At 43.6% G+C, this 25,370-nt stretch overlaps 2 protein-coding genes across 2 annotated transcripts in view; both read left to right on the forward strand.

Annotated features, from left to right (window-relative positions):
• The first annotated feature begins 1,823 nt into the window (after positions 1 to 1,823).
• The window catches only part of LOC134412311 (uncharacterized), an 89,116-nt gene continuing 65,569 nt past the window's right edge, over positions 1,824 to 25,370 (forward strand). Inside the window, 3 exon segments of the mRNA XM_063146211.1 lie at positions 1,824 to 1,926; positions 5,791 to 7,378; positions 15,226 to 15,518. Of these exon segments, the coding sequence (XP_063002281.1) occupies positions 1,914 to 1,926; positions 5,791 to 7,378; positions 15,226 to 15,518 (1,894 nt within the window). The 5' untranslated portion in view covers positions 1,824 to 1,913.
• On the forward strand, positions 15,663 to 17,804 carry LOC134412315 (zinc finger protein 420-like). The gene is made up of 4 exons (XM_063146215.1): positions 15,663 to 15,686; positions 16,128 to 16,620; positions 16,705 to 17,376; positions 17,461 to 17,804. The coding sequence occupies exons 1-4, from the start codon at positions 15,663 to 15,665 to the stop codon at positions 17,802 to 17,804; spliced, it is 1,533 nt and encodes a 510-aa protein (XP_063002285.1).

Here is a 25,370-nt window from a genome sequence, read left to right on the forward strand (position 1 = left end):
TACAAAGCCCTAAACAGTTTGGGATCGGGATACATGAGAAAGCGCCTTCTCTCGTCTCACCCTGCCCCAGGGACTGAGGTCATTGGAGGGCCGGCTCCTGGTGGTTCCACGTGGACCTTTGTCCCAATTGGAGTCCAGCAGGAGAAGAGCCTTCAGTGTGGTGGCCCCTTCCCTTTGGAACTCCCTGCCCCTTGTGGTTAGGCAGGTGGCAACCCTAGGCTGCTTCTGCCTCCTCTGAAAAGGACTCTTTTCCAGGAAGCCTCCCTCAACTGACCAGCCACTGTTTATATTGGTCCTTTGTTTTAAATTCAACAAAATTCAATTTACTGTTTTGTATCTTCTTCTTTTTTACTGTTTTATTCCTATGTGCACCACTCTGGAATTTATTTTAGATAAATAAAGCAAATAAATAGATAAAGATTCATGTTGTCACGATTCCTGTGATAATGCATATAACTTCTGTTGTCTTAAATCTCTTATTGTATTTTAAATCCCTCTATTGCTGCTAGGTGTTTTTTATTATTATTTTGGTTGTAGTTTTCAGCTTTTATATTGCAATTTTAAGTTTGTGCATTTTACATCGGACTGAAGCCTGGAATGGATTCAGAGGCCCACCGGAATCAGAGCCACCAGCCTCTGCTCCCCAGGAATCTCAACAGGAAAAAGATGGGTTTTGTTGCCTTTCGCTGCCATCAGTATATGCTGAGTTCTCCCTCGTGTGAGTCCTGCGGGGCTTCATCAGTCTAAAACCTGCAAAGAGAGAACTTGAACAAATACACTTTTAATAAGCATTAAATTTTTTTGCTAAGTGTAAGCCGCTCCGAGAGCCTTTTTTGGCTGAGGAGCGGGGTATAAGTATGATAAATAAAAATAAATAAATAAAATAAATTATACAAACACGAAACAAATCTCCAATACAAATGAATGCACCAATGAGTCCTTCTAAATTGAAATGATAGTGTTGAGCGACAAACTGGGGATTGCCCTGGTAATTAAAAGTAAGAAATCTACCAAAGAAGCTACTGAAATACAGCTTCTTTGGTAGATTTCTTACCTTTAATTCTCAGGGCAATCCCCAGTTTGTAGCTCAGCACTATCATTCCAGGTAGTAGCCCTGCAATATTAACAATAATAGAATGATAATAAATACTAAAATTCTCCTGTGCACAAATATGTTTGGTTTATCTTGTGCAAAAGGGGGAAGAGCCCGTAAGGCCACATCTGTCCTCTGACATTCAGCTTCCTGGCAGAACAAGCTGGGTCTGTGTTTTGGTGGAGGAGGTGGAGGGGTGAGTGTCTGGGCTTCCTTGCCCAGGTGAGGACTCCGCCCCAGGGACCCTGCCTATCTGCTCTGCAAGGGTGATGTGAGCAGAGGCTCTTCTGTGAGTTGCTTCCTCTCCCTGCGGCTGCTTGATTTGAAACAGGAGACCGAGACGACGTGGGGGAACACTCAGCAGAGGGACCGATCAAGCCCTGGGATGAGGAGGAGCCCTTGGGGAAGGGGGGATGCGAGGAACTGTTGCATTGCGAGCATCTGGAGACGCCAGAGACAGCTTCTGAAATGCTACTTTATTCTCAGCCCACACTAAAACTGAGAGTCCACCCTCCACTTCCTCTCCCTCCCAGCATCCCTCCATGCCTCTACTACAACTCCCAGCATGCAATTCACCTCCCACAATGCCACAGGGCTCCAGGCAGGAACAAGCCAGGGGAAGCGCAAGGCCAGGCTGCATCCTTCGCAGGGGAAGCGCTCCGCTCTGCAGCCGCCCAGGGTGGGACCCAGAGGACTCCCAGGATCAGAACTGGTCTAGTCCACAAGAGCGGCGGAGAGGCGTCACCTCCGCCAGCAAAGGGGACCCTCTCCGTAGCCCCCCACCGGCCCAGGGGCTTGGGCTGCCCACCCCCCACCCCACATGGTGCCTGGAGGTGAGTATGAATGACTAGGACTGCTGTGCTTAAATGTGCCTCCCTTTGCTTCGGGTTGCTTCCATTCCCTGGGTTGCTGAATGAGTCCCTTGTAATGCTGCGTGCAGGCTGTGGAAACTGCCCAGGGCTGTGTCAGTCCCATTTGATTCTTAAAAGTTATTTCCTGCTTTTTATCCCTCATTTGTAGTGATTTGACTCAATGACTGGCCATTGGGAGTCAGCGATAATCCATGTCAGACAGCCCAGGATCAGACCTTTCGGCCGGCTGAAAAGTTCTATATTCTTACAACACCTGGACCTTCCTCAGCTGCGTTCCATCCTTTAGGGAATGCTTCTAGCTGGCAACTGAGAGGAGGGAATTCCAGAGATGCAAAAAACCACCTTCTCTGTGCAGAAAGCCAGGCAAAACAGAATTCCTTTATTGGAACTGATTCCTGACTGCAGAATTTCATACCATCTTCACCCCACCCGAACCCTTCTCATACCTGCCCTTTAACAACTTGCCTGATGAAGAGACCTGGAGGTCTTTTTTGATTTAGATGTTTTATTATGCTCTAAGACACAAACAAACACAAACGCTTTACAAAACATAAACATCAACATAAAAAAACATACACATTTAAGATGGACTTCCCATTCCCCACACAGCAAATATATATGTACTCAATATCTTTTCTTATTCCATAACTAATAATAGTTTCTCTCTTTCTTTCATTTTAACATTTTCTTCTCATTCATTGAATCTACAGATAAACAAGGGTGATAGTAGAGCGGGTTAGCAAAAAAATTGTGCACATTGTGATACAAGTGTGAAATTTGGTATGGTGGCATTTATGACCATGTAGATTAAAATGAGATATAGGGGCATCTTGGGAAATCATCATAACGGTTACCACCTTGGAAAATGGCGGCCAAAATCCAGTTTTCGCACAATTACTCTATTATTTGTAATCTCACAGAAAAGATGTCTCAGCACAAAATGAAAGAGCATAAAATTTGCTACAAAGAAGTCATTAACAATCTTTTCATAAGAGCAACCCTCGTCGAGATATAAAGGTTTTATTCCTACCCATTCCTATCCAAGCCTGAAACTTTCAGATGTTGCATTTTACACATTTTTCAACATTATCAAAGTAAAGGAAAATTGATCCTCTGCAGATGCAAACGGGGGGAATTCCACATTGGTGGACTATCAGGACAAGGGCTCAAGGGGACAAAATTTAAACATTCCTAAAAAATCAAGGGATGAACCAATCTGATTCAAGCTTGGCATACCTGAAGCCCTACTGAAAAGCTCTCAGGGTCCCAAGTTTCATCTGTTTATCTTTAAAAATAAGGGAGCTGTGGGCAAGGAGGGGGGTAGGGTTGGAGCAGTAAAAGTACGTTACACTAAATTTGGTTGGTTACCTACATGGGATACATTTCCTCCTGCTTCAAATTCACCACAAAAAAGCAAATCTTAAAGAATTATAGCCATTTCCCCCATTGTGGTAGAATGAGCATAGATACATATAAAAAAAAGGTTAATAGTTTAAGAACGTAAGAAGAGACATGTTAGATCAGAGCAGGGCTCCATCACACTAGTGATTTAATGCACTCTCGCCATGCCTGGTGTGGTTTTGCAGCATGGTACCCACATGACGCTGTGCCTGTCTTGCAGACACCCCACCTCTTCCCCAGCCTTTTCTGTCTTTTCCTAGAATGGGGAAAGTCTGGATTATTTTCCCCAATTGAATTTAATGCACCCTGAAGCCTCCATGTAGTGCTGTCCCCTTGCTTTTTCCTTTGCTGGGGGCATGTGCTGTAAGTGAGAGCTTGCTGATGAAAGGGGTCCGTGGAGTGGTTCTCCTCCTCCACGCCTTTCAAACCAAGGGGCTGAGCCAGTGTAACATACTGCTCCAACCCTACCCCCCTCCTTGCCCACAGCTCCCTTATTTTTAAAGATAAACAGATGAAACTTGGGACCCTGAGAGCTTTTCAGTAGGGTTTCAGGTATGCCAAGCTTGAATCAGATTGGTTCATTCCTTGATTTTTTAGGAATTTTTAAATTTTGTCCCCTTAAGCCCTTGTCCTGATAGTCCACCAATGTGGAATTCCCCCCGTTTGCATCTGCAGAGGATCAGTTTTCCTTTACTCTGATAATGTTGAAAAATGTGACCTCTGAAAGTTCCAGGCTTGCAACACAAGGTGCAAGATTGGAAAGAGGGTGAGATAGTGCATCTTGTTGACTTCTCAGACAAATGGGTAGGAATAAAACCTTTATATCTCGACGAGGGTTGCGCCTAAGAAAATATTGTTATTGACTTTTTTGTAGCAAATTTTATGCTCTTTCATTTTGTGCTGAGACATCTTTTCTGTGAGATTACAAATAATAGAGTAATTGTGCGAAAACTGGCCATTTCCCAAGGTGGCGGCCATTAAAATGATTTCCCAAGATGCCCCTATATCTCAATTCAATCTGCATGGTCCTAAATGCCACCATACTTGTATCACAATGTGCCCCATTTGGCCAGAAATTGTCGTTAACAATTACTATTACTAAGACTGTTGACGTGAGTTTTGCCATCTCTGCCATCCTTGACCTTATGCTTGGCCTACGCAAGGTGTTATTATAGCATGACGAATGACTGAATTGTGAAATAGAGGAACTCTTCTCCAAACTACAAATCGATTTTGAAATATATGCAAGGACTCCCAGCACCAGAAATTGATTTTTAAAAATATAAAAGGACCCATCGTACCAGGAAAGGATTTTTTTTAGGTATGCAAGGCCCAGAAGCACCATGAATTGATTCTAAAATATGCAAGGACCCCCTCCTCCAATAAATCTATTTAAAAAAAAACACCAAACACCTCAAGGCTGTGGGGCTCAGCTCTGCCCTCTTTGCTCGTCTCTGGTTGTGATCTAGAGGAAGCTTTGAGTCTGAGCACCTTAGGAGTAGGAGGAACCCCCTGGCTCCCCCCTCCCCCCACTATCTCCAGTTTCCCCCTGTGTTGTGTTGTTCACCTGCATTGTGAGGATGGCCTCCTTCTTTTGACCCTGTTTTGGGCTGCTGTAGACAGGAGGATCTACAGTGTTCACACAGTGGCCAAAGAGCTGTCAATCAGGGACCCACGACCAGGACATGGTGCAACAGCATTCTCCTGCCCATGTTCCCCAGCAACCGGTTTCAAAAGGCTTCCTTCCTCTGATCCTGGAGATTGGACTTAGCCATCAAAACTGGTAGCCCTCGATAGCCTTCCCCTCCAGGAAATGCTCCAACACCCTCTTCAGGCCATCCCAGTCGGTGGCCATCACCACATCTTGTGCTGGTTAATTCCACTCTGTGCTATGTGCCAAAGTCCTTCCTTTGATCTGTCCTGAATCAAGCTAGAACACACTGGAATTCTCTAGGTTACCCATAAAGAGTGATCTCTTCCGGCAGGCCTATCCAGTAGAATTTTAAGATGCCTTTTTCAGTGGTGTGCTGCTTTTAATGATGCACTGGTTTTAAACATTTGAATGAGTTGTTTGTATTTTGTGGTGTGTTTATTTGTGTTGTATCCTGCCACGATCCAGAGGGAGAGGCAGGAAACAGATATATTTCCGGTTTTGTGAACCGCCCAGAGAGCTTCGGCTATTGAGCGGTATAAAAATGTAATAAATAAATAAATAAATAAATAAAATAAAATACACATACACACACACACACACACACACACATTGCTGCATGATACGCAAACCAGACCACTGTGTCCAAAAAGGACATGTATATTTTTTTTTAAAAAAAAAGGATCTGTGGGCCAAACTAGTTGTCAGTTCTCTTGATTATCATCAGCTCCTCTGATAATTGAAATAAACATCTTTTCGGTTTCTTCTTTCAGCTGATGGGAAGCTGCATGAAAGAATTCACACAGGCATGAATCCCTATCAATGCTTACAGTGTGGGAAGAGTTTCAGTCGGAGGTCAGCTCTTAACACCCATCACAGGATCCACACAGGCGAGAAGCCTTATAAATGCTTAGAGTGCGGGAAGAGTTTCAGACTGAGCTCACACCTTGACATCCATCACAGGATCCACACAGGCGAGAAGCCTTATAAATGCTTAGAGTGCGGGAAACGTTTCACTGAAAGTTCAGGTTTTGAAAAGCATCAAAGAATTCACATCGGAGAGAAGGCTTATAAATGCTTAGATTGCGGGAAGAGTTTCAGACAGAGCCATCATCTTAACGCCCATCACAGGATCCACACAGGCGAGAAGCCTTATAAATGCTCAGAGTGTGGGAAGAGTTTCAGTGAGAGCTCAACCCTTAAGTACCATCACATGATCCACACAGGTAATAAGCCTTATAAATGCTCAGATTGTGGGAAGAGTTTCAGTAAGACTTCAGACCTAAACAGGCATCAAAGGATCCACACAGGCGAGAAGCCTTATAAATGCTTACAGTGTGGGAAGAGTTTCAGTACGAGGTCAAGCCTTAACGCCCATCACAGGATCCACACAGGCGAGAAGCCTTATAAATGCTTACAGTGTGGGAAGAGTTTCAGTTGGAGTTCAGAGCTAAACAGGCATCAAAGGATCCACACAGGCGAGAAGCCCTACAAATGCTTAGAGCGCTGGAAATGTTTCACTGAAAGTTCAAGTTTTAAAAAGCAGCAAAGAATTCACATGGGAGAGAAGGCTTATAAATGCTTAGAGTGCGGGAAGAGTTTCAGTCAGAGCTCAGGCCTTAATGCCCATCACAGGATCCACACAGGTGAGAAGCCTTATAAATGCTTAGAGTGTGGGAAGAGTTTCAGTCAGAGCTCAAGCCTTAACGCCCATCTTAGGATCCACACAGGCGAGAAGCCTTATAAATGCTTAGAGTGTGGGAAGAGTTTCAGTCAGTGCCAACTGCTTAACCGCCATCACAGGATCCACACTGGTGAGAAGCCTCATAAATGCTTAGATTGTGGGAAGAGTTTCAGTCGGAGGTCAAGCCTTGACAACCATCACAGGATCCACACAGGTGAGAAGCCTTATAAATGCTTAGAGTGTGGAAAGACTTTCAGTGAGAACTCAAGCCTTAACGCCCATCACAGGATCCACACAGGCGTGAAGCCCTATAAATGCTCAGTGTGCGGGAAGAGTTTCAGTCAGAGTGCACACCTTGACACCCATCACAGGATCCACACAGGCGAGAAGCCTTATAAATGCTTAGAGTGTGGAAAGACTTTCAGTGAGAACTCAAGCCTTACTGCCCATCACAGGATCCACACAGGCGAGAAGCCCTATAAATGCTTAGAGTGTGGGAAGAGTTTCAGTCGGAGCTCACAGCTTAACACCCATCACATGATCCACACAGGCGTGAAGCCCTAGAAATGCTCAGTGTGCGGGAAGAGTTTCAGTCAGAGTGCACACCTTGACACCCATCACAGGATCCACACAGGCAAGAAGCCTTATAAATGCTTAGAGTGTGGGAAGAGTTTTAAGTTCAACTGTTTAAAAGCATCAAAGAATTCATACAGGAGAGAAGCCATATACATGCTTAGAGTGCGGGAAGCATTTCAGTCAGAGCTCAAGCCTTAACATCCATCTCAAGATCCACACAGGAGAAAAGCCCTAGAAATGCTTAGAGTGCCGGTAGAGTTTCACTTGGAGCTTGAGCCTTAACACCCATCACAGGATCCACACTGGGAAGTAGCCTTTTAAATGCTTAGCGTACAGGAAGGGCTTCCAACATTGCAAGTCCTCGAAATTGCGTCAAAGAACAGAAATGGGGAATCTTTTCAATCCAAGCATTTTCTGGAATGTGGGAGGATTTTCAAATGGAGCACAGCCCTTCCTTTTCAAAGAATCAAGCCCAGAGTGAAAGATCGTTTCTCCGGGACAGGCGCAAGCAGTCAGTGCCAGTGAAGAGCCCCTTCCAGGTTACAAGCGGTGGAATCAGCAGCACCCAAAGGCCTCGTCTCTTAGCACGATCTCGCAAGTTCCTTAGAAGGTTGGCCGAAATACGCCTGCATGAGTAGCAAACTCAATACCCTGCCGATTACTGCAAGAAATATGCAGTGGACTCGGTTTCTTCCACACCGCCCACATCGAACGATAGAGAAAGAGCTGACAAACGCACCCTCTCCTGGACAGGGATCGCTGGGCCACAGAGGTGCAGGCACTAGGAACCTCAAGACTGGATGACTGCAATGCACTCTCTGTGGGGCTGCCCTGGACGCTGGAGCCAATGCTGAACGCAGCAGCTCAGCTGTTGTCAGGAGCTGTCCCTTTTAATCTCTTTTAGATAATTATTCACATTGTGACTATTCCTCTGATAATGCAGATGAGCTCCGTTGTCTTAAACCATGTATTGTATTTTAAATGTGTCTATTGCTGCTTGGTATTTTAGTCTTGTAATGTAATCTTATATATTTTTAATATATTTGATTATTCTGTTTTATTTGATTATATATATGTTTGTAATGGCTTTGGCTACACAAATAAATTTTCTTTACTTAAGCTTGTGCCTTGCGTAAGAAGTGGCAAAGGCTACTTGAAGCTTTTGCCCACGGAGAGAAGAAAGATAGGCTTCAAAAGCTGGCTCTTTGCAGGAATACCAAAAACGGGGGCGTGGGATTTCCCAACTTGAGGCTTTATTAACATGCTGCTCAACTTTCTCAATTACTTCACTTTCTTAACAACATGTTGGATATCCACAGGGTGCAGATGGAAAATGTACAAACCGTTCCATCCTTAAGGGGAACGATTTTCCTTCCTAGAAGGCCGTCAAACCTGGCACACATAACCAACCCTTTTACCCAGGCTCCCTTTTCAGTTTGGAAGCAATGGGTGACAAAGCTTGCTCCATTTCCCCCTCTTCCCATTCCTGGACCACCTGGCATTTTGTGAACGGTCCAAATATGGACAATACAGGGAATGTGAAGCTAGAGGACTTTACAGAGTAGGGGATCTTGTAGACAAAGGACTCCCCATTTCACCTGCAAAACTAAATGATCTGTTAGTGGGAACACGAGCTGGGTGGATGCAGAAACTCCAAATTAAAGTAATTGCTCAGAAGGTGGTCAAAAACATGGCATTAACCAGGTCATTTACAAACTTTGAATCTTTGTGTCTTCAAACCACAGAGAACACGAAAGGGCTGTTCTTTATCATTGATAACATACTTTTGGAAGGGTGACGCGTAAAGTTTAAAGGCAGTCTGGGAAACTGATCTGCATTCCCAAATAGACAAGGACAGTTGGAATAAACTTTGGGCCAAACTACCTTTTAATACTATCTCTGCTAATTTGCAAAAGCTGGGTTTTGTTGCCTTTCACTGCCCTCTGTATATGCTCAATTCCCCTCATGTGGGTCCTGTGGGATTTCATGAGAATAAAACTTGCAAAGAGAGAACTTGAACTAATATGCATTTAGTAAGCATTAAATTATACAAACACGTCACAAATCTCCAGTACAAATGAATGCAACAATGAGTCCTTCTAAATTGAAATGATAGTGTTGAGCTACAACAGAGCTCTGTTGCCCTACAATAGGGCAACAGAGTTGGGAGGGAATATGGAGACAAAGAGTGTTGAGAAGTGTGTCAGTGAGCATAAAAGAGAACTATGGAGGTGGTATCTAACCCCGGTGAGATTAAATAAAATAAACCAGCTGCATTCAGCAAATTGCTGGAGAGGATGTAAAGAAAAAAAGGAACGTATTTACATATGTGGTGGGAATGTGTATTTGTTCAAAAAATGTAGGAAATGGTGTTTAAAGAGATAAATGATATCGTGGGAATGGAGATTGAAGAGACACCTACAGTGGCATTGCTATCATTATATGGAGATTATTATTATTATTTATTTATTTATATAGCACCATCAATGTACATGGTGCTGTACAGAGTAAACAGATTTAAAATGCAATAAAGAAACAAAAGAACTGATAACGAATTTGCTGACAGCAGCAAGGCTGATCATATGTAGGAACTGGAAGGTGCAGGGAGATTATCATGTTGAGGATTGGTATAAAGAGATTTGGGATATGGCTATAAATGATAAATTGACATGTAATATAAAAGTAAGAAAAGGAATAACAAAAACAAATGATTTTGAGGGAATTTGGAATCAGTTCCTAGAATATGTATATACAAACATGTCACAAATCTCCAACACAAATGAATACAACAATGAGTCCTTCTAAATTGAAATGATCGTGTTGAGCGACAAACTGGGGATTGCCCTGGGAATTAAAAGTAAGAAATCTACCAAAGAAGCTACTGAAATACAGCTTCTTTGGTAGATTTCTTACCTTTAATTCTCAGGGCAATCCCCAGTTTGTAGCTCAACACTATCATTCCAGGTAGTAGCCCTGCAATATTAACAATAATAGAAAGATAATAAATACTAAAATTCTCCTGTGCACAAATATCAGTTTGGTTTATCTTGTGCGAAAGGGGGAAGAGCCCGTAAGGCCACATCTGTCCTCTGACATTCAGCTTCCTGGCAGAACAAGCTGGGTCTTTATTTTGGAGGAGGAGGTGGAGGGGTGAGTGTGTCTGGGCTTCCTTGCCCGGGTGAGGACTCCGCCCCAGGGACCCTGCCTATCTGCTCTGCAAGGGTGATGTGAGCAGAGGCTCTTCTGTGAGTTGCTTCCTCTCCCTGCGGCTGCTTGATTTGAAACAGGAGACCGAGACGACGTGGGGGAACACTCAGCAGAGGGACCGATCAAGCCCTGGGATGAGGAGGAGCCCTTGGGGAAGGGGGGATGCGAGGAAGTGTTGCATTGCGAGCATCTGGAGACGCCAGAGACAGCTTCTGAAATGCTACTTTATTCTCAGCCCACACTAAAACTGAGACTCAAACAAACACTGGCTGCCTTCTTCCGGACTCCACCCTCCACTTTCTCTCCTTTCCAGCTCTCCTCCATGCCTCTACTACAACTCCCAGTATGCAATTCACCTCCCACAATTCCACAGGAGCAAGCCAGGGGAAGCGCAGGGCCAGGCAGCCTCCTCCGCAGGGGAAGCGCTCCGCTCTGCAGCCGCCCAGGGTGGGACCCAGAAGACTCCCAGCATCAGAACTGGTCCAGTCCACAAGAGCGGCGGAGAGGCGTCACCTCCGCCAGCAAAGGGGACCCTCTCCGTAGCCCCCCACCGGCCCAGGGGCTTGGGCTGCTCACCCCCCACCCCACATGGTGCCTGGAGGTGAGTATGAATGACTACGACTGCTGTGCTAAAATGTGCCTCCCTTTGTTTCGGGTTGCTTCCATTCCCTGGGTTGCAGGATGAGTCCCCTTGTAACTCTGCGTGCAGGCTGTGGAGACTGCCCAAGGCTGTGTCAGTCCCATTTGATTCTTAAAAGTTATTTCCTGCTTTTTATCCCTCATTTGTAGTGATTTGACTCAATGACTGGCCATTGGGAGTCAGCGATCATCCATGTCAGACAGCCCAGGAGCAGACCTTTCGGCCGGCTGAAAAGTTCCATGTTCTTACAATACCTGGACCTTCCTCAGCCATGTCCCATTCTTCAGGGAATCCTTTTAGCTGGCAACTGAGAGGAGGGAATTCCAGAGAGGCAAAGAACCACCATCTCTGTGCAGAAAGCCAGGCAAAACAGAATTCCTTTAGTGGAACCCATTCCTGACTGCAGAATTTCATAACATCTTCACCCTACCCGAATCCTTCTCATAGCAGCCCTTTAGCAACTTGCCTGATAAAGAGAAATCTACCAGGTCTTTTTTAGATTTAGATGTTTTATTATGCTCTAAAACACAAACAGACACATGTGCTTTACAAAACATAAAAGCAAACATCAACAAAAAACACACATAAACAATTAAGATAGACTTCCACACAGCAAATATACATATATCTCAATATCTTTTCTTATTCCATAACTAAAAATAGTTTCTCTCTTTCTTTCATTTTAATATTTTCTTCTCATTCATTAAATCCACAGATAAACAAGTTTTTTGTTTTCTAGGCCCTGCCAAAAGTCTATAAAAGGTTTCTATTCAGTTATAAACCTATATATTGACGTTCCTCTGATAGTAGAGTGGGTTAGCAAAAAAATTGTGCACATTGTGATACAAGTGTGAAATTTGCTATGGTGGCATTTATGACCATGTAGATTAAATTTTATCCAACCCTACCCCCATCCTTTCCCACAGCTCCCTTATTTTTAAAGATAAACAGATGAAACTTGGGACCCTGAGAGCTTTTAAGTAGGGCTTCAGGTATGCTAAGATTGAATCAGATTGGTTCATTCCTTGATTTTTTAGGAATTTTTAAATTTTGTCCCCTTAAGCCCTTGTCCTGATAGTCCACCAATGTGGAATTCCACCTTTTTGCATCTGCAGAGGATCAGTTTTCCTTTACTTTGATAATGTTAAAAAATGCGACCTCTGAAAGTTCCAGGCCTGCAACACAAGGTGCAAGATTGGAATGATGGTGAGATAGTGCCTCTTGTTCACTTCTCAGACAAATGGGTAGGAATAAAACCTTTATATCTCTACGAGGGTTGCTCCTATGAAAAGCTTGTTAAGGACTTTTTTGTAGCAAATTTTATGCTCTTTAATTTTGTGCTGAGACATCTTTTCTGTGGGATTACAAATGATAGAGTTATCGTGCGAAAACTGGATTTTGGCTGCCATTTTCCAAGGTGGTGGCCGTTAGATGATTTCCCAAGATGCTCCTATATCTCATTTTAATTTACATGGTCATAAATGCCACCATACCAAATTTCACACTTGTATCACAATGTTCCCCATTTGGCCAGAAATTATCGTTAACAATTACTATTACTAAGACTGTTGACGTGAATTTTGCCATCTCTGCCATCCCTGACCTTATGCTTGGCCTTCGCAAGGCGTTATTATAGCATGACGAATGATTGAATTGTGAAAAAGAGGAACTCTTCACCACACTACAAATTGATTTTAAAATATATGCAAGGACTCCCAGCACCAGAAATTGATTTTTAAAAATATGAAAGGACCCATCGTACCAGGAAAGGATTTTTTTTTAGGTATGCAAGGCCCTGAAGCACCAGAAATTGATTCTAAAATATGCAAGGACCCCCTCCTCCAATAAACTTATTTAAAAAACACATCAAACACCTCAAGGCTGTGGGGCTCAGCTCTGCCCTCTTTGCTCGTCTCTGGTTGTGATCCAGAGGAAGCTCTGAGTCTGAGCACCTTAGGAGTAGGAGGAACCCCCTGGCTCCCCCCACTATCTCCAGTTTCCCTCTGTGTTGTGTTGTCCACCTGCATTGTGAGGATGGCCTCCTTCTTTTGACCCTATTTTGGGCTGCTGTAGACAGGAGGGTCTTCAGATGCTCTGGATGTTTGGGACAGAGCAGACGGTCAAAAGGAAAGTCTCTCTTTCTGCCTTCTCCCAAAGGCCTCCATGCTCCCAGCTGGGATCTCCTCTCCTGGCAGGAAAGAAAGGGGAAGGTCCATTCCTTGGGGTGGATGAAGAAACAGAGGCGTCAGCAGATATGAGCCTGGGACTGAGGGACCTTTGAGAGATCGTTCAGTTTCCTCCCAGTCGCTGACCTGCCTTTTGGGCCGAGCCATGGGGAAGGCAGGGGCCTCAACGCCAGGAAGGGTCTTGGAGGAAACAGTCAGTTTAGATCCCAGATTCCTTCCTGGGTTTGTGATGAAATGAGTCTTCGTCACTCGATGACCTATGCCGGAAAGACCTCTTGGTTTTCTCAGCAGCGGTAGAAACTGTTAACCATTAGATCAGAAGAACGTAAGAAGGGGCCTGATTCAGGATCAGACCCAGGGTCCATCAAGTCCAGCAGTCTGTTCACACAGTGGCGAAAGAGCTGTCAATCAGGGACCACAACCAGGACATGGTGCAACAGCATTCTCCCGCCCATGTTCCCCAGCAACCGATTTCAAAAGGCTTCTTGCCTCTGATCCTGGAGATTGGACTTCGCCATCAAAAGTGGTAGCCCTCGATAGCCTTCCCCTCCAGGAAATGCTCCAACACCCGTTTCGGGCCATCCCAGTCGGTGGCCATCACCACATCTTGTGCTGGTGAATCCCACTCTGTGCTGTGTGCCAAAGTCCTTCCTTTGATCTGTCCTGAATCAAGCTAGAACACACTGGAATTCTCTGGGTTACCCATAAAGACTGATCTCTTCCTGCAGGCCTATCCAGTTGAATTTTAAGATGCCTTTTTCAGAGGTGTGCTGTTTTAATGATGCACTGGTTTTAAACATTTGAATGAGTTGTTTGTATTTTGTGGTGTTTTTATTTGTGTTGTATCCAGCTTCGATACAGAGGGAGAGGCAGGAAGATATATAGATATAGATACACACACATACACACAAACACACACACATTGCTGCATGATACGCAAACCAGACCACTGTGTCCAAAAAGGACACCTATATTTTTTTTAAAAAACAAAAGATATCTGGGCCAAACTAGTTGTCAGTTCTCTTGATTATCATCGGCTCCTCTGATAATTGAAATAACCATCTCTTGGGTTTCTTCTTTCAGCTGACGGGAAGCTGCATGAAAGAATTCAGACAGGCATGAAGCCCTATGAATGCTTAGAGTGCGGGAAGAGTTTCAGTCGGAGGTCAGCTCTTAACACCCATCACAGGATCCACACAGGCGAGAAGCCTTATGAATGCTTAGAGTGTGGGAAGAGTTTCAGTCAGAGCTCAAACCTTAGTGCCCATCACAGGATCCACACTGGTGAGAAGCCTCATAAACGCTTAGAGCGTGGGAAACGTTTCACTGAAAGTTCAAGTTTTAAAAAGCATGAAAGGATTCACATGGTAGAGAAGGCTTATAAATGCTTAGAGTGCGGGAAGAGTTTCAGTCAGAGCTCAAGCCTTAATGACCATCACAGGACCCACACAGGTGAGAAGCCTTATGAATGCTTAGAGTGCGGGAAGAGTTTCAGTCAGAGCTCAAACCTTAATGCCCATCACAGGATCCACACAGGTGAGAAGCCTTATGAATGCTTAGCGTGTGGGAAGAGTTTCAGTCAGAGCTCAAACCTTAGTGCCCATCACAGGATCCACACTGGTGAGAAGCCTCATAAATGCTTAGAGTGTGGGAAGAGTTTCAGTATGAACGCAAGCCTTAACCGCCATCACAGGATCCACACTGGTGCGAAGCCTTATGAATGCTTAGAGTGTGGGAAGTGTTTCAGTCGGAGGTCAGCTCTTAACACCCATCACAGGATCCACACAGGCGAGAAGCCCTACAAATGCTTAGAGCGTGGGAAACGTTTTACTGAAAGTTCAAGTTTTAAAAAGCATGAAAGAATTCACATGGTAGAGGAGGCTTATAAATGCTTAGAGTGCGGGAAGAGTTTCAGTCAGAGCTCAAACCTTAATGCCCATCACAGGATCCACACAGGTGAGAAGCCTTATGAATGCTTAGAGTGTGGGAAGAGTTTCAGTCAGAGCTCAAACCTTAGTGCCCATCACAGGATCCACACAGGTGAGATGACTCATAAATGCTTAGAGTGTGGGAAGAGTTTCAGTCGGTGGTCAAGCCTTAACCGCCATCACAGGATCCACACTGGTGCGAAGCCTTATGAATGCTTAGAGTGTGGGAAGAGTTTCAGTCGGTGGTCAAGCCTTGACAACCATCATAGGATCCACACAGGTGAGAAGCCCTATAAATGCTTACAGTGTGGGAAGAGTTTCAGTACGAACGCAAGCCTTAACCACCATCACAGGATCCACACAGGAGAGAAGCCATATAAATGCTTAGAGTGCGGGAAGAGTTTCAGTGAGAGCTCAAGCCTTCATGCCCATCGCAGGATCCACACAGGTGAGAAGCCTCATGAATGCTTAGAGTGTGGGAAGAGTTTCAGTACGAACGCAAGCCTTAACCACCATCACAGGATCCACACAGGAGAGAAGCCATATAAATGCTTAGAGTGCGGGAAGAGTTTCAGTCGGAGCCATCATCTTAATGCCCATCGCAGGATTTGCCGTGTGATGTGCAAATCATGCCACTATGTCCAAATAGGCCACCAATAAACATTAAAAAAATGAATCTGTGGGTCAATCAAGTTGTCAGTTCTCTTGATTATCAGTGGCTCCTCTGAAAATTGAAACTACCATTTCTTGGTTTTCTTTTTCAGCTGATGGGAGGCTGCATGAAAGAACTCACACAGCCATGAAGCCCTATGAATGCTTAGAGTGCGGGAAGAAGTTCACTGTTAGAAAGAGCCTTCAAATACATCACAGGATCCACACAGGCGAGAAGCCCTATAAATGCTTATGCGGGAAGAGCTTCAATTACAGTACAGCTTTGAAACGGCATCAAAAAATCCACACTGGTGGGAAGCCCTATAAATGCTTAGAGTGTGGGAAGTGTTTCAGTCAGAGCTCACACCTTGATGCCCATCGCAGGATCCACACAGGCGAGAAGCCCTATCAATGCTTAGAGTGTGGGAAGAGTTTCAGTCGGAGCTCAAACCTTGACGCCCATCACAGGATCCACACAGGCGAGACGCCCTATCAATGCTTAGAGTGCGGGAAGAGTTTCAGTCGGAGCTCACACCTTGATGTCCATCGCAGGATCCACACAGGCGAGAAGCCCTATCAATGCTTAAAGTGCGGAAAGAGTTTCAGTGAGATCTCCTACCTTGATGCCCATTGCAGGATGCACACAGGCGAGAAGCCCTATGAATGCTTAGAGTGTGGAAAGACTTTCACTTGGAGGTCAAGCCTTTACTCCCATCACAGGATCCACACAGGTGAGAAGCCCTATAAATGCTTAGAGAGCAGTAAGGCCTTCACTGACAATACAGCTTCTAAAGAGTGTCAAAGAATTCATACAGGTGAGAAGCCCTATAAATGCTTAGAGTGCGGAAAGAGTTTCAGTAAGAGCACAAACCTTGCTGGCCATCGCAGAACCCACACTGGTGAAAAGCCGTATAAATGCTTAGAGTGTGGAAAGAGCTTCCCTGTTGGAAGGAGCCTTGAAATACATAAAAGGATCCATGCAGGTGAAAAGCTCTATAAATGCTTAGAGTGCGGGAAAAGCTTCAATTACAGAATAGCTTTGAAAACGCATCAAAAAATCCACACTGGTGAGAAACCCTATAAATGCTTAGAGTGCGGGAAGAGTTTCAGTCAGAGCTCACACCTTCATGCCCATCACAGGATCCACACAGGCGAGAAGCCCTATAAATGCTTAGTGTGCGGGAAGTGTTTCAGTCGGAGCTCAAATCTTGATGCCCATCACAGAATGCACACTGGTGAAAAGCCCTATAAATGCTTAGAATGCGGGAAGGGTTTCAGTCGGAGCTCACACCTTGATGTCCATCGCAGGATCCACACAGGCGAGAATCCCTATGAATGCTTAGAGTGCGGGAAGAGTTTCAGTGAGATCTCCTACCTTGATGCCCATCGCAGGATTCACACAGGCGAGAAGCCCTATGAATGCTTAGAGTGTGGAAGGACTTTCACTTGGAGGTCAGGCCTTAACTCCCATCACAGGATCCACACAGGTGAGAAGCGCCATAAATGCTTAGAGAGTGGGAAGGCCTTCACTGACAGTACAGCTTCTAAAGAGTGTCAAAGAATTCATACAGGTGAGAAGCCCTATATATGCTTAGAGTGTGGAAAGAGTTTCAGTAAGAGCACAAACCTTAGTGACCACTACAGAACCCACACTGGCGAGAAGCCTTATAAATGCTTAGAGTGTGGGAAGGGTTTCAGTCAGAGTTCAAGCCTTAATGCCCATCACAGGATCCACACTGGCGAGAAACCCTATAAATGCTTAGAGTGTGGGAAGGGTTTCAGTCGGAGTTCAGGCCTTAATGCCCATCACAGGATCCACACTGGCGAGAAACCCTATAAATGCTTAGAGTGTGGGAAGTGTTTCACTCGGAGTTCAAGCCTTAACGCCCATCACAGGATCCACACACGGGAGTAGCATCGTATTTTTTTAAAATACATTTCAAAATTAAAATTCCAATACATATGTATAAACAAACATACAAAATACAGTAAACTTTTTTTATCAACCAGAAATTTTAACAACAGTACTTTCTTTTCAAGGTTCACCTTTTATCCCTCTACCCTGTTCCCTGCCCGTCTCACATAGATTCACCATAGTTTTCTTTCTAGGATGGTATATCCTTTTTCTTTATCTCTTCCATTTTATTTTGTGTGGTGTATATATATAAAACCCTCCTTCTTTTTCAGCAGTCCCAGAGAGTCCTATAAGCTTCTTCCAAAGTTGTTCTATTCTTTTCTTTCTTCATATATTCTATATAATTTTGCCAATCCTTCTTAAAATTATCTCTTTGCTTTATTCCTCTTTGAAATTGTAACTTCTGTGTCAATTTTTCACTAATTCCTATTTCCCAAATTTTCCTTTTCCACATGCCTACTGTCAGCCTCCTTGCTGTCTTCCAATTTTTTGCTGTTAGTTGTCTTGCAGCTGTCAGCGTATATCCTATTAGCATTTTTTCTCTTATCTTTTTATTTTCTTTGACTAAAATATTCAATAAAGCCAACTCTGGCGTTTCATGTATTTTTTGGTCAGTATTTTTTTCTGTTTCTCTAAAGACCCTGTCCCAAAACTTCTTTACCTTTCCGCACTCCCACCACATACGAATTTGAGATCCGTTACCTTCCTATCCTCTCCAACATGAGGATGACAAAGCCTTATTGATTTTTGGCAGCCTCACAGGTGTCCAATACCACTTCTGGACTCATTTTAAAGCACCCTCTTTTATTCTTGTTGACGTTGTTTCAAAGGAGAATCTCTCAAATATTTTCTCCCGTTCTTCATCGTTTATCTGCTTTTCTATATCCCTTTGCCATGTCTGTTTTATTGCCACATTTCCCCATATCTCTTGCTTTATTAATATTTTGTATATTTGTGTTACTAACTCTTTATCTCCTACCTTATAGTTTTCTATAAATTTTTCCCATTCCGTTAAGTTCCTTATTGTTGTTGTTTATTCGTTCAGTCGCTTCCGACTCTTCGTGACTTCATGGACCAGCCCACGCCAGAGCTTTCTGTCGGCTGTCGCCACCCCTAGCTCTTTGCCCTTATTATCTTTTCCATACTTTCCCTTACTTATAAATCTACTCAGGTCCTCTGGGAAAAATTTACTTCAGCTAGCAAAAACTAGATTAACAACGGTTACCCAGAGGACCTTCTCTTCTGCCGCTCCCAGACTGTGGAACGGCCTGCCGGAGGAGACTCATCAACTTAACAGTCTACTAGCATTCAAGAAAGCCATAAAGACTGATCTATTCCAACAGGCCTATCCAGTGGAATTTTAAGATGTTCTAAAAATGTTTTAGGATGTTTTTAACAATGTACATTATGTTCTGATTGAGTATTATGTATTTTATCATTTTTTATTGTTCCCCGCCTGATCAGAGTGGAGAGGTGTGTAAGAAATAAAATTATTATTATTATTATTATTATTATTATTATTATTATTATTATTATTATTATTATCTGACTTTTATACTGTTAGTTTTACCCTACCCTGTGCCTGTTTGGTGCATTCTCTTCCCCTTCATATTGTTTTAATAAAACAATAAAACTAACAGTAAAAACTAACAGATTTTATTAGAATGTAAGCCTATGCGGCAGGGTTTTGCTATTTTATTGTTTTACTCTGTACAGCACCATGTACATTGATGGCGCTAAATAAATAAATAAATAAATAATATTACTGATTTGGGCCCATACTATCCAAGGCATTTTCAAATTTTGTGTTCAATTCTTCCATACTTCATTTGTTATAAGGTGTTGTTGTTCATATATTTTTTTTCATCTGAGTCAATCCGGTTTCCTTGAATTTGTTTTCCCCCCCTACTGCTTTATTTTTTCTATCGAAATCCGGATGTACCCAAATTGGAGTTAGTGGCAAAATCCCTGGCATCAATTTCTCTTTTTTTTAAAATACCATGTTTTCAATAGTCCTATAATTGTGCAGCTTTTTCTCTCTATTCGTTGATTTATGTATTTTCTATTATGGAACATATTCTGTATTTCTTCCTCCTTTAGTTCCATCAGTTCCCTTTCTATTTCCATCCATTGTACACTAGTTCCTTTTTTATTATTATTGCTAATAGGTGTCTTAATTGGTATGTGTCATAGTATGTTTTTAAATGCGGTATACCCCAGCCTCCTTCCTGCCCTGGTCTATACCTAAACGTTTTTGCTGTTTGTGGACTTTTGCTCTTAAATATAAAATTTTCTATCCTATTTTGCCATATTTAAAATCTTTTTATTGGTATTCCCTGCGGTAATGTGTTAAATAAATATGTCAATTTTGGTAGTACCATAATTTTTATAGTCAAGATACGGTCTGAGAGTGATAGCTGTAACTTCTCCCTTCTAACTATATCCTCCTTTATATCTTTCTACAATTTTCCATAATTTAATTTCCACCAGTTCTTCTGTTGTTTAGGTATCTGAATTCCCAAATATCTAAACGCTTTTGTTATTAAAGGTATATTTTTCTGTTTTGAGATTTATATTTGTTTTTTGGGTGCTATATTTATACACATCAGATCCGATTTCTTCATGTTTGCCACCTGTTGGAATTGTAATAATTCTTCTATCAATTCTTTTATTCCCTTTTCCAAGTCCTGCAGTGAGAATATAATATCATCTGCATAAAGGTTTAATTTAAACTCTCTCCTCCCTACCTGTATTCTTTTAATATCCTTATTTGACCTTATTCTATCTGCAAGAAACTCTATTACCATTGTGAATAAAAGAGGCGATTAAAGGACATCCCTGTCTTATTCCCGAGTTAAATTTTATTTCTTCTGTTTCTGTTCCATTATATCATATTTTGCTACTGTTTGTCTATATATTGCCTCTATTATATGTTTAAATTTATCTCCAAAATTGTATATTGCTGGCAAATTAACTATCAATTTTTGGTTAACCTTATCGGAAGGGGAAGGAAAGGAACCTCTTGTGCAAGCACTGAGTCATTACTGACTCTTGGAGGGACGCCAGCTTTCACTGACGTTTTCTTGGCAGGCCTTATAGCGGGGTGGTTTGCCGTTGCCTTCCCCGGCCGTTATTCCCTTTCCCCCAGCTAACTGGGTACTCATTTTACCGACCTCGGGAGGATGGAAGGCTGAGTTGACTTGAGACGGCTGCCTGAGAACCAGCTTCCGCTGGGATCGAACTCAGGCCGTGGGGAGAGTTTCAGCTGCAGAAACTGCTGCTTTACCGCTCTGCGCCTATCGGAAGCCTTATACAAATCCAGTGTCATAATTATGGTTGGATTTTTTCTTTTTCTGCAAGTGTTAATTAAAGCAAATATTTTCAGAATTGGGCCTGCAATGAATCTATTCTTTAAAAAACCATATTGATCTGAGCCTATGGATTCATTTATGACCTCTGTTATGTCTAACTCTACTGCCCCTGTGTCGGTAGAAGGTGTTTCAAGTAATCAATCAGAATCAGATTCAGAAATAGAAGATGCAGCGCCAGACACCAGCTAGTCTGTACCAGTGGAGGAGGAAGCTCTCAGGAGAGAGGCTTCAGCTGGTAGTTGCCCCCCTCCAGAGCTTATCGCATCAAAGCCAAATCCTACAAGCTCAGTGGGAAGGGAGGGAGCTTCTAAGGATGAGCATTCCCACACGTTAACTGATGCTAGGGTCCGCCAGAAGCTAAAATGCACAGCGTGGACAGAAGCCGTGAGAAAGTTGGAGAGATTACGCCAGAAACTACCATCTCACCAGTCGCTTTAATCTTACAGACGTTTGAGATGCTGTTTCTTTTCCTTTTGAACAGACAATTGTCTTGCTTAGTTTGCATAGTTTTGTGTGTGGGGGGGGTCGTTTCACAGCAGTGGCCTCTACTCAAGATAAAGGAACGTTTGTAGTTTGAAATAAAGCTTTGTGGATTACTTAGCACGGTTCCTCATTTTGCCTCCCATTGAAAGCATAGAGCAACTGAGAGACACGACAACCTCTTTCAACCATTTTGCCCGTATTTTTGTAAAGATCTTATAATCTACATTCAGTTGGGATATTGGTCTATATGACTCCGGATTGTATTTATCTTTGTTGGGTTTAGGTATCAGCGTTATTATAGTTTGTGTCCAGATGCTGAACATTTCAGCAGCTTCTTTGGTAGATTTCTTACCTTTAATTCCCAGGTTAATCCCCAATTCGTAGCTCAACACTGTCATTCCAGGTAGTAGCCCAATAATAATAATAATAATAATAATAATAATAATAATAATAAGAAGTATTATAAGAAATGCTGAAATATTTGGTTAATCTTGTGCAAAGGGAGAAGAGCCCGTAAGGCCACATCTGTCCTCTGACATTCAGCTTCCTGGCAGAACAAGATGGGTCTTTATTTTGGAGGAGGAATTGGAGGGGGGGTGTCTGGTCTTTCTTCCCTGGGTGAGAACTCAGCCCCAGGGACCCTGCCCAACTCCTCTGCAGGGGTGTTGTGATCAGAGGCTCTTCTGTGAGTTGCTTCCTCTCCCTGCGGCTGCTTGAGCTGAAAGAGGAGACAGAGATGAGGTTGGGGAACACTCAGCCGAGGGAGCGATCAAGCCCTGGGATCAGGAATGGCCCTTGGGGAAGGGGGGGATGCAAGGAACTGTTGCATTGCAAGCATCTTCAGATGCCAGAGACAGCTTCTGAAATGCTACTTTCTTCTCAGCCCACACTAAAACTGAGACTCCACCCTCCACTTCCTCTCCCTCCCAGCATCCCTCCATGCCTCTACTACAACTCCCAGCATGCAATTCACCTCCCACAATGCCACAGGACCCCAGGCAGGAGCAAGCCAGGGGAAGCGCAAGGCCAGGCAGCCTCCTCCGCAGGGGAAGCGCTCCGCTCTGTTGCCGCCCAGGGTGGGATCCAGAAGACTCCCAGCATCAGAACTGGACCAGTTCACAAGAGCGGCGGAGAGGCGTCACCTCCGCCAGCAAAGGGGACCCTCTCCGTAGCCCCCCACCGGCCCAGGGGCTTGGGCTGCTCACCCCCCACCCCACAAGGTGCCTGGAGGTGAGTATGAATGACTACGACTGCTGTGCTAAAATGTGCCGCCCTTCGCTTCGGGTTGCTTCCATTCCCTGGGTTGCTGAATAAGCTCCTTGTAACGCTGCATGCAGGTGGTGACTTGTAAAACTATGCAAGCTCTCCAACATCAGAAACTGAATATTCAAAATGAGTTTTAAATATGCAGGGCCCTGAAGCACCCGAACCTGATTCTCAAATTTGCAAGGGCTCCTTCCTCCAATAAATCTATATTAAAAAACAAAAAACCTCAAGGCTGTGGGTGACAGCTCTGTCCTCTTCGCCCATCTCTGGTTGAGATCCAGAGGAAACTTTGGGTCTGAGCACCTTAGGATTGGGAGGAACCCCCCCGGGCTCCCCCCTCCCCCGCTATCACCAGTTACCCCCTGTGTCATGGTTGTATATTTGGTCCTTTCTAACCTCAGAACCTACACCAAATGGGTCCGAAACACCCCAGGGGGTAACCAGTGCTGATCCAAACAGACAAACATTGAATCCCAGCCGACAAGCATCACCGCAGACGTGATTGTAAAGTAGAATCTATTTATTGTGAAAATTGCAAAACAATTGGCATGCTGGTTATATACTAGACAATCTCTCTCTGGTTACAAGAAAAGAGAATGAAATGCAAATACAAGATTGTTGCCAAAGCAGGTATCACAAACTTAGCTAATAAGCTTCTAGCATTGTGATGACTCCTCCTTATCCACTTCCGTTTGTTACTTGTGGTTTAAAGCTAAACTAAAACACTTTCGACTATACTAAAACACAGCAGTTAATACTCCCTGTTCTTCGTCTTGCACACTATTTGAATCTAAAAACTATACTAAAGTATTAATAAATTCATCTGTGCATGTGAAGAGCAAAAGCAGAAGTCAGAGAACTTCTAAGACTTGGAAATAATTTCAAGTTCCAGCTTCAGAAAATAAGTCCAAGTCCCAGAATCTAAACTTTCAGGGAAAAGTCCCAAAGCCTATTGGCATAAAGAAATTCATAATTACTCAACTGCATCACTCCAAATGTCCGAGGTGAAGTTGAAAAGCAAGTAACAAAATTCCAAAAAATAAAATAATTTTAAAAATTCTGCCTTCCAGCTCTGCTACCTGTGCTTTGATACCCTTGTTCTGCCCCAAAGGTGGGGGTCCACGCGTGAGGAGACCACCATCTCCCAATCACAATTGGCACGGACACGTGAGTAGACCACCCATTCACCAATCAGAAGTTAGGTGTCTCCCCCTCCCCAATGTCTCAAGTGAATGAATGAATGAATGAATAAGTTTATTACGATATAACAACCAGCACTCCAATCAAACACCATACAATTTAACACATTACATTACAGATGTAGAACATGCATATATTATTATTGTCTTGCCTCTTTACGGCGTGAGATGGCTGCAGCACAATATCTGGTCAATTTCGCAATAACTTGGGCATTCATGCCTGACAAAAGGTAATCTAAACAAAATTTGTCTGTTCTGCCCGGGAATCTTTTTATGAGTGGAGTTATTAAGGAAACTCTGAGGTGTTCATACAGGTGGCAGTAAAGTAAAACATGGACTATTGTCTCCACATCCACATGGACATTGCCGTTCGCTGTAAGGGATTTTTTAAAATCTGCCCTCCAGCAATGCTGAAGGTAGGACATTAAACCTGGCTAACGTAAAAGCTCTTCTGAGCCTCGGAACGGTCAAGTTTATCAGGTACGTGGCGAGTGCTGGAGGACCACTATTTTCCCTGAACCCCGGGTTCAGGCTAGCTCGACTCAGTTGGTCTTGTAGGTCGATGTCTTGAATCCTTTGGGCAATGTCCATTTTTGCTTTCTCGTATCCTAGGTTCAGGACTGCATCCATGGAGTAGCCTAGGGATTGCAACTTCCTATTCAAAGTATCTTTCCACCTTGAATTGAAAGTGTCCGTTAGAGTGAGCGGAGCTAAACCCACAGGGACAAACAGTAATTTTAACCAGAGATGAAACTTACGTATCCATATACGGGCCTCCAACGAGATCTGGCCTGCTTCCAGCCTTGCAATTGTATTTTGAAGGCAGGACGGGACCGCAAGTATTGCCCTCAGAAATTTAGTTTGTACAGCTTCCAGAGGGGCCATGTTTTCATAGACACAAATCTCTGAACCATACAGCATTTGAGCTAAAACCTCAGCAGCAAAGGCTTGGAGAACAGAGGGAACATGCTGCCCACCTTTGTTGTAGAAAAAGGAGAGGAGTGCCTTAATGCTCCTCTGCACATTAGCGATGGCATTTTTAGATTGAACCCTCCACGTTCCTGATGAGTGGAATATTATTCCCAGATATTTATACGAAGCCACCGGTTCGATTTGGTGTTCATTTAGTTGCCATTTATATTTTACTCTTCTTCTGGAAAAAACTACAACCTTTGTTTTGTCATAAATGATCTGCAATAGTTCCCTTTCACAGTAACCCATCAAGGCCCTCAGCAATCTCCTCAAAC

This window comes from Elgaria multicarinata, chromosome 21, assembly GCF_023053635.1.
Source record: "Elgaria multicarinata webbii isolate HBS135686 ecotype San Diego chromosome 21, rElgMul1.1.pri, whole genome shotgun sequence".
Taxonomy (NCBI): domain Eukaryota; kingdom Metazoa; phylum Chordata; class Lepidosauria; order Squamata; family Anguidae; genus Elgaria; species Elgaria multicarinata.